General features: G+C 37.5%; 1 protein-coding gene across 4 annotated transcripts in view; it reads left to right on the top strand.

The window, feature by feature from the left end:
* TNFAIP8 (TNF alpha induced protein 8) overlaps positions 1-9,581 on the top strand; it is a 122,467-nt gene extending 112,886 nt beyond the window's left edge. For all 4 annotated transcript variants that reach the window (XM_022590611.2, XM_089909216.1, XM_022590600.2 and 1 more), the window contains exon 2: positions 7,866-9,581. In XM_022590611.2, the coding sequence (XP_022446319.1) occupies positions 7,866-8,431 (566 nt within the window). In that variant the 3' untranslated portion in view covers positions 8,432-9,581. The remainder of the gene's footprint in view (positions 1-7,865) is intronic.
* The last annotated feature ends 101 nt before the right edge of the window (positions 9,582-9,682 follow it).

The raw sequence follows: 9,682 nt of genomic DNA on the forward strand, positions 1-9,682 counted from the left end.
AAAAAAAAAAAAAGCAGAGATGGAGTCTAATATGACGTTAAAGGTGTTGAAACTTAGGAAATGACATTTTCAATTTCAGAATCATCACAAAAGTAAGCCACAGGAATGAAAGACACACAGTTGAACCCAAAATCATGATGAAAAGATTCTAGAATTCAAGCAACAAAAACAGCCCAAGGTCACACGGGGAAAAGCCTTCATAGTGTTTTCTTTAGGACATAATTCCTCTTGTCCACAAATTTGGAAAATAGAAGATATAAAGAGAGACGAGTAGAAAGAATACAGTGTGTGTAAATATTGGGCTTGAATTCCTGCTTCTCTATCTCAAGTGTATTCAATAAGGGAGCAAAACTCAGTGTGCATTTGTGGTCTGTCGTCATGAGCCCAGCATGCTGCTGGGGGTTTTCTGATTTGTAACTCAGTAACTCTCACTTAAGCCATACCACCTTGAAATGATGCCCTACTTAGCAGATGAGAAAACAGATTCAAAGAAATTAAATTGCACCCAAGTCTACAACCCAGGACTCTCGACCTTGATCTTTTGTTTCCATCCATGCTGTTCTTACTTGGCAGGAAGCCCTGCCTTTGGGTCTCTGGTTCTCTGGGAAGCTTTGGGAAGTCTGGGAGAGAAGCTAGGACTTTATGGAGTAATCTTGTTGGCCTCCGTGGACTTTCACTTTGGCTTTGTATGTGGCCCACTTCCTTTACATTGTTTCCTCTCTTGCACAGCTTTGTATGGATGCTGATACTGTTTGTCTTTTTGTGGGGTGCTTCAATTCTGTTCTCCTGGGGCCAGTTTTCTCTAGACAAAATACACTTGTGTTACCTATCACAGTCCTTGTGGTACTGAATCTATTGCTAACAACATATTCAACACCTAAGAAAAAGAGAAATTCTCCGATAAAGGAAATTTTAATATATTTTAGTTTTTTTAATGTCATCACAGAAAGGATCTATAACTCGTTATTCACTAAACCGTGTGAGGTCTTTGTTTTCACACAACCGTCTGACATTTTGCATTTCTAAGCTCCATGTTACTTCCGGAAGGAGTTGATTAATTTTCACCAAATGTCATTCAGTACCAGAGAACCTCAGAAGGTATTTGAAGTTTAATTTGTTGACTTCTTTAAACAAACCTGTGGAGAAAGCTGTTCAGTGACGGGTATTCTGTGAGATCCTCCTCTGTGCTCCATGTCCATTTATCTTTGCAACCACTCCAAGAGGTGGGGATTAGTCCCATCTTGTAGATGGGGAAACTGAGTCTCAGTAATATGCCTGAGCAGTATGGCAGTTCATGGAACCATCAGCTACGGAATATTGGACTTTTATAAGTACACTCTTCTTTTCCAGGACCCTGGGGAAATTAGTTGCGCAGGAAACGTGTACTAGTTCTCACTAAAGGGCTATATGGACTGCAGTTTTGGTTTGGTTTGTTTTGTTTTACTTTATATGGTTTTGACGAAAAAATCGTAATATGTGTTAAAGGGTATGTTTTTAAGAAGATCAAGTCATGACTCTCATAAAAATACAAAAGGGACATGCCGAAGATTTTACTTAACTCGTTAACTAATGAGGAACAGTAAGCTCTTATAATCGTTTCAAAGGAGAATGCCAAGTGTAACACAGGCAGACAAGAAAATGAGGGAGCAATTGCACCTTCACTAGTCAGAATTTATTTGTATCTCTGTGGAAAAGAGCCATTTGCACTACCAGATTTACTTACAGAGTTGTGAAATAGCTACGTAAAGAACAAGGAAAGGAGGCTGCAAGGGGGTGCTTTATAATTCCCAGTACTCCATTGAAAACCATCCAGTGATTTTTTTTTTTTCTTTTTCAGCCCTTTTTAAAGTCACCACCTTCCCTGACATTTGTCTTCTTTAATATGTTGACTTTTTAAATGAGCATGTACTTTTCTGAAGGTGGTAGGAGACACAGAGTGAATGACTTAGCTTGTCCCTGTGATGAGGCATACCATTGGTTTTCAACCACTTGGGGTCAGGAAAATGCATGCACACCCAAATTTGCATTCGCCATCAGGTTAAGGGCCTTAGATGTATTGATTTTTCTCAAGACTATGTTCTTTTGTGTTAGAGTCTCCGTCTGTGACCTGAGGGCGATTGGGGGTTAAGGGTCCCGGCACTTGTCTTTTTCTCTCTGGATAAGATTGCCTCCAGCTTGCTGCCATGGTCATTTCTTCTGGTCCTTCCAGGGTCAGCCCCTCTCATAGTTTGAATCTCTGCTGCTTCTGCTGATATGGCCCTCTCCCCACCCCTCACTCTCTTTTTCTTTCTTTTTTCTTTTTGGTTTTTTGTTTCTTCTCTATCCTGTTGAATTTCCCACTTTGGAATTTCTGAGTGTGGAGGCTAGTGTCACACATATATCAGCAGTGTCCCAACAACTCCTTGCTTTTCTCCTGGAGCACCACCAAATCCCAATGTAGGGGGGTCAACTCTTAGCTGTTTAACTTCTTGTGACAGTGTTTACTGTTGGTTATGGCTCCATTCTTATCCCCAAAGCTGTCTTTTTACTAAGCCCCATTTAGATTTGGAGTAATTCAAATGCAAGAGAGCTAAGGTTTTATATATTTGTTTAAAGAACTTTTACTAACAGACCAAAACAGCCAGTCGTGCTCTTCAAATTGTTTTCTTTTCCATCCTTCCTACTACTGGGCCCACTGGATCAAATTTTAACTAGGCAAGAATTAGCAGTGACATATATGTGCATCTGTAGTCACCGTTTAAAAGTTCCAAGTATAACAAATTTGATGGGTGAAAAATTATGTATTTGATGGTGAGGTTGTAAAGAAAGTAACTTGAGTACTTCACTATATTAGCATTTTCTTAACTGGGGTAATATTATGGGTAATTCTTGTTAATTTCAGAGAACTATAGTTTTTCATTAATTAATGTCATGAAAAGGTTTTGGGGTTTTTCCCCCTATTCTAAGCACTTTTTTTCTTTTATACAGGGTCATTATAACTTTGACATCAGTGTTTATCTCCAGATTTATAATTGTTGATGCTAAAAGCAGGATTCCCTAAATATCAGTTTGCCTCACAGCAAACGTTGCTGAAATGGACTGTTTGATTAAGCCAAGAAAGGCGATGTAAAGACGTAGAGGAGGGGCAGTGAGATAAGTAGATGTCAAATAACATTCACACATATTTCTGAAAACAGTCTTAAATGGTTTTGATGTAGTGGTAATCCTTTGTATGTTTTTGATATAAGGTATCATTTTTCATTAGTCAACAGCATACATGTATATTTTTAAACACAAGTGAATCAGTACTTCCAGCACTTTCTTCTTTGAGAACATCTCCTATTCATCTTAGTTGCTTCCTGGGCATACCTTTGGTTATGTGTTTTTCATCATAGATCCAGACAGAGGGAGAGGTGGGCCTGTGTTTAATCTTCCATTGTAGCTCAAGTCAGAACCACTGTACCCTGCTTTTATGCTAAATATTTGTATTACTGTCCTTTGATGTTTTCTCGTTGTACATAATAAATCTTTCCTCTTTATTTTTTTTACATTTGCATTTTTTAAATTATAGTTAATTTACAGTGTTGTGTTAGCTTCAAGTGTACAGTACAATGATTCAGTTATATATATATATATATATGTCAGATTATTTTCCATTATAGGTTGTTATAAGACATTGAATATAGTTCCCTGTGCTATACAGTAGGTCCTTGTTGTTTATCTCTTTTATACATAGTAGTGTGTATATGTTAATCCCAAACTCCTAATTTATCTCCCCACCCCATCCCCTCTGGTAACCATAAGTTTATTTTCTATGTCTGTGAGTCTATTTCTGTTTTATAAATAAATTCATTTATATCATTTTTTTTTAGATTCCACATATAAGTGATATCTTATGATATTCATCTTTCTATGTCTGACTTCACTTAGTATGATAATCTCTAGGTCCATCCATGTTGCTGCAAATGGCAGTGTTTCATTATTTTTATGGTTGAGTAATATTCCATTGTGTACATATACCACATCTTCTCTATCAATTCATCTGTCGATGGACACTTGGATTGCTAAATCTTTCCTCTTTAAAAGAACTGATTTATGACAGTAAGAGAAACCACACTCTGAGGTACACTTCAAAGGAAGAAAACCACATATTTAACCAGGTAAAGCAAATATCTGTTTCTCTAGCTTTTAAAACAAACAAACAAACACCCACATATGTATTTAGAACTCTCATTTTGCAGGTCAGCATGTTTTCACAGAGAAGTATTTAAGTATAGTGAAGAGAGGGGGGCAGTTGACTCCTGCTTCTGTCAGAAGTGCCGTGTACCAGGCACCCTTGTAGGTCCAGGGGACGACACAGTGAGTAAGATTTACAACTTCTGCTCTCAAAGTGCTTACATTCTATTAAAGGAAGGCAGACAATGAAAATGTAAGCAAATGATGAGAATTTCAGGAACAAGGAAGTGCAATGGTTAGCAAAGAATTTAAGTGAAGCATCATTTTCTAATTTCCATTTTTAAAAGCCCTGGCTACTACATTGGAAGCGATTGGAAAGGGGCTTGGACTGGGCTGTTGTCCATGGAGATGGAGGGAATTGGATAGAATTTAGAGAATTGGAGGAAGGTAGGATGGAAAGAACTTGGTAATGGACTGGGTAAGGGAGGGGATGGTATAGTGGACGACTCCCAGGTCTCTGACTTGAGCACAAGGATGGAAGGGATGCTATTAATTAAGATAGTAAAGAATGGAGGAGGAGCCCTTTGGGGGCAGGAGGGAATCGAGGATTCCGTTTTGGACATGGTATATTTGCGATGCCTGCAAAATAGCCAAGGAAAAGAAAAACCTTGAGTGCATTTGCAAAATGAGTCCGGAAAGGAGGTCAAGGCTGAGTTATAACTGTGGGAGTCATTGGCACATGGGTGATATCTGAAGCCATGGAAGTGGTTGAGATCACACAGGGGTGAGGACTGTGAAGGAGAAAAACTTGGTCCAGGACTAGCTGTGAGATACACCAGACATTTAATCGATCTAGTGGAGGATGTGGGACTGACAAACAAGCCTGAGCAGGAATGGCCAAAGGCAGTTAATTTGCAAGAAAAAAATAATCATATTTCATGATCACAGACCACACAGTCCTGGCCAGCAGCTCTCAGCCACAGCTCCCAGTTGGCTCTGAAAAAGCCTTCACTAATGCTAGGAAAGAAATCTACTGCATGCATGTCTTCCCTGAGGAGGGGGAGAAAGAGTTTCATCCTCATTTTCAAAGATGACTGTACTGGATATAATCCAAAGGATAAAATGAAAGTATGAAGCTGTTGCTGTGTTTCTAGAACAGGGTTTGAAGTTCCTTTGAAACAAATGTGAAAGCCTCAGAGGTCAACTTCTCTGTCCTGGTTTAGTTTGGGTTCCTAGTAAATGGAGAATGATCTTGCTTAGTTGGCAGCAGCCTTTCTTTTGCGAGAAGTTAAAGCGCTACACCATAGAGTTATTTTGTCTTTATGCTTGCAATTACATGGGAAATTTAGATTTAATAAGAAAACTAGTTTAAAAGACATACGAACTTGCAAGTCCAGCCTTGGAAAAAGGAGCACAGGGGAATCTTTCGAACCCATCTCCCTCTGATTTTGATTATTTCACAATGTACGGTATCGCCATTTATTAGGCATTGCAGTAAATCCCAGATGGGCTGTTTGTAGACTGTGTCACACTCTAATCAATTAAAAACAATAAACTTTCAACTTTATATAAAATAAATTCCTGAAATCCTAGTTACTGTGTATCTGAAAATTTGGGGGTATCCCTTCCTATATAAATAAGGTTTATTATTTGTAGAGGTCTGTGTCTTAAGCTGAGTCATGGAAGATGGTCCCTGGTCTTAATATGGTAATATTAATATTAAATAACTACACGTGTGCCGTTCATTTTGACATAAATTCTTTAGTGTAAAGCCATACACTCTTGCAAACTATTGAAGAGTAGGAATAGAAATGGATTGCTGCTTAAATGATGGAAGTATTAAAAAGCTTGGAAACTTTCTTTGTCAAGTTGGCTATTTCTCGTGCTCTTTCACTTTCCTTTTCTTTCTCAAAATCAATTTCAGTTCTTCTGCAGTTTCAGTTCATGTTTCACAAGTTTAAATATCAACGTTTGTGAGGGCACCATTTCTAGTTCGATCAATATTTTCTTGCAGGGTGTATGGCCGTGTACAGTTCTGAATGACATCCTGGTCATTAGGAATCACTTGGCGGCTACCTGTACTATATACCATGAGCTACTTTGGCCCAAATTTCAAATCTGACATGGCAGTTCCACATTGAGGGAGTTAATCTCTTATGTACCTTCCCAGCCTGGATTTGGGAGCAGCTACCTTTTTGTTTTCTAATGTTGCTAACCTGTCCAAACTAGAAATAATTTCATAATTATTTCTAATAATATCAATGATGCCCTGACTCATTCCTACATATCTGTATTTTTAAGCCTTTCATCTTTCATTACTGAATGACTGCTTTCCAACGCCCAGGCACCTAGGAGAAGAGGGAGAAAGCACAGTTGTAGCGAAGCAGTATACGCAGAGTGGGAGAGGATTTTGGAGAAAAACTAAACTTGGTTTAGGGAATGAACATTTATTGAGCATCTTCACTGACTGGCTGTAAGTTAAGAGCATCACGTAGGGTCTCATTAATATTTAATATATACGGCTCTTATTTTTTGTGTCTTAAATCTCTGTCTAATTAAATTATGATAATTTAATCAGTGGGTTCAAAAGTGAACTCTAAGCACCTGCTTTTCCCAAGTATGTTGTTCATGTGGCACGTTTCATTAGTTCATACAGTAGGGTTTTTTCCTCAAATCGTAGAAAAATTTAAAGGTCACAATGGCCATTCATTAGAAATAGCAAGTGACAATAAGCTCTCCAAGGAATATTTCTTTCCAACACTCAGCTTTGGGGAGTTGAAATTCAGGGTGGTTAGGTTGATCAAACTGGTAAGTGCTGACCAATGTCTTGGGAAATTTGACTTTTTGCAAATTTTGGACTATAAAGCAGGGCTTTCCTTTTGATTAGCTTCCATGAATTTGTCAATTTACTCAATATCACTCCTTTGTCATTTATTCCTCTTACATTTAAATGGGTTTCTATAAATCATTCTTGGTTACTGTTGCTCAGAGAACTATTGTAGAGTTGATTTTATATTCCTTATGTAATTCTTATAAAATTAAAACTAGGGAAAAATAACAAAAACTTACTGCCTCTTGAGACATACTATCTTTATAATCAGAGCCCTTTAACTCGTTTTTTGTTTTTGTTTTTTTTTAATTTTAGCATTTTATTGGAGTATAGTTAATTTACAGTGTTGTATTAGTTCCAGGTGTGCAGCAAAGTGACTCAGTTATACATAGACATATATTAATTCTTTTTCAGATTTTTTTCCCATATTATTATGGAATACTGAGTAGAGTTCCCTGTGCTATACAGTAGGTCCTTGTTGGTTATCTATTTTATATATAGTGGGGTGTATATGTTAATCCCAAGCTCCTGATTTATCCCTCCCCCACCCCCACCCCCACCCCCACCCCCACCCCCAGAGCCCTTAAACTTCTAAACAATGTATTGGCTGCAAAGCAGAAGGTGTAAAACACTTGAATTGCCAAAAAACCTTAAAGATTATGCACAACCACCCATAATTTCACCAATGAGAACCTAATTCCCCCAAATGTAGGAAAATTATTTTAGTTCTTTTCTGAACAGAAACTAATGTCAGTAGATGGGAGGCAAGCCGTAGAGTGGGAAAATGGGAAGGAAAATACTCCTTCCAATGAGATTTTTAATTTGCTTATCTTGCTGATATTTACTGAATTTTTATCCTCCTCCTCCCCTTTGTTTTTAGTGGCCACAGATGTCTTTAATTCCAAAAACCTGGCCGTTCAGGCACAAAAGAAGATCTTGGGTAAAATGGTGTCCAAATCCGTCGCTACCACCTTAATCGATGACACGAGCAGCGAAGTGCTGGATGAGCTCTACAGGGTGACCAAGGAGTACACCCAGAACAAGAAGGAGGCAGAGAAGATCATCAAAAACCTCATCAAAACAGTCATCAAGCTGGCCATTCTTTACAGGAATAATCAGTTTAACCAAGATGAGCTAGCGCTGATGGAGAAATTCAAGAAGAAAGTTCATCAACTTGCTATGACCGTGGTCAGTTTCCATCAGGTGGATTTCACCTTTGACCGGAATGTGTTATCCAGGCTGTTAAATGAGTGTAGAGAGATGCTCCACCAGATCATCCAGCGTCACCTCACCGCCAAGTCACATGGACGGGTTAATAATGTCTTTGATCATTTTTCAGATTGTGATTTCTTGGCTGCCTTGTATAATCCCTTCGGAAGTTTTAAACCCCACTTACAAAAACTGTGTGATGGCATCAACAAAATGTTAGATGAAGAGAACATATGAGCATGTGAGTTGAGATTGTGACTGCTCATGATTTATTTGAAGATGGAGCACTGCTGATTTATGAAGAAAAAAAAATAATGTTTTAAAGATTACACATATTTCAGAAAGACTTTGCCCAATTCAGTTGTCAGACATTAATGATAATGTTTTATGAGGCTTGTTTTATTTGAAGCAAAGCATATTGCCAAATATTCTGGTAAAAAGCTTCCCAGCGGTTAGCAGATCACGGGAAGATGTATGGTTGCGTGATGCAAATATAGAGTTATATAAAGAAAGATACGTGTGGCTCCAAACCTCAAGACATCTTTTTTAGGGCAGTTGTTATGTTGGTGGCACATGGGATATTTCTGTCATGTACAGAATTGTGTATTTTGATTCACCTTTATTCCTTACTATGTATGTGTACCTCTTTTAAAAAGCCAAGAGCTCTCTCTTACTGTCATTTCTCCTTTTGAAACAATTCCATTTTCACGTTTACCTTTTGTTAAAAAATCTTTCGTTAAAGACTTTGTCACTGACATTCAAGAATTCCGCCTTAATTAAGAATTAAGATTCAAGAATTAAGGCAGTCAAATTGAACCTTCAGAAAAATAGAAAACTGCTTCTCTGAAATCAATATTGTAGAAACCAATTGTATTTGACATTATGAATAATGTCTAACATAAGACTATGCTTCTGGAATCGAGTCCTCTTCTTCAGTACCAACAGTAATACTTCCCAAAACATGAAAATTCCCCAAAATGGCATACCATTGCCTTGAAATGCTTGCTGAGGGCTTAACTTACGTCATCTTGAAAATGTGCTGATGGAATCTCTATTTTTCATACCTGTTTTAAATGTAAGAGACAAAGAGGAAATCTAGATCATTCCTGATATTGGGACAATAAAAAGTAAGTGGTTTTAAGAATGATAAAACAATCTTTACCTTAGAGATGAGCCCATCAGAATAATTTAATTTAGGGGGATGAAAGGCAAAAGGGAAGACAGGATATTGCCAGAAGAACATGGGAATGAAAATGAATGCATTTCAATGTTTAGTAAGGTTTGATAGGTAAATAAAGAATGTCACTTTCTTATTTAACTGATAAGGTTTTTGCTATTTTGTTATTTGCTATTTTGATGAGTAAACCAAAGAATATTTGCATTCCAAGCAGTTTGTGTGTTGTTTCTATATAATTTTATGTGTGAATGATAAAGTAAGCATTTGCTTATTTTGTAAAAAAAAAAAAAAAAAAAGAAAAAAGAAACCTG

This window comes from Delphinapterus leucas, chromosome 3, assembly GCF_059928025.1.
Source record: "Delphinapterus leucas isolate spDelLeu-1000000601 "Yukka" chromosome 3, BTC_Dleu_Yukka2, whole genome shotgun sequence".
NCBI classification, from domain to species: Eukaryota; Metazoa; Chordata; class Mammalia; order Artiodactyla; family Monodontidae; genus Delphinapterus; species Delphinapterus leucas.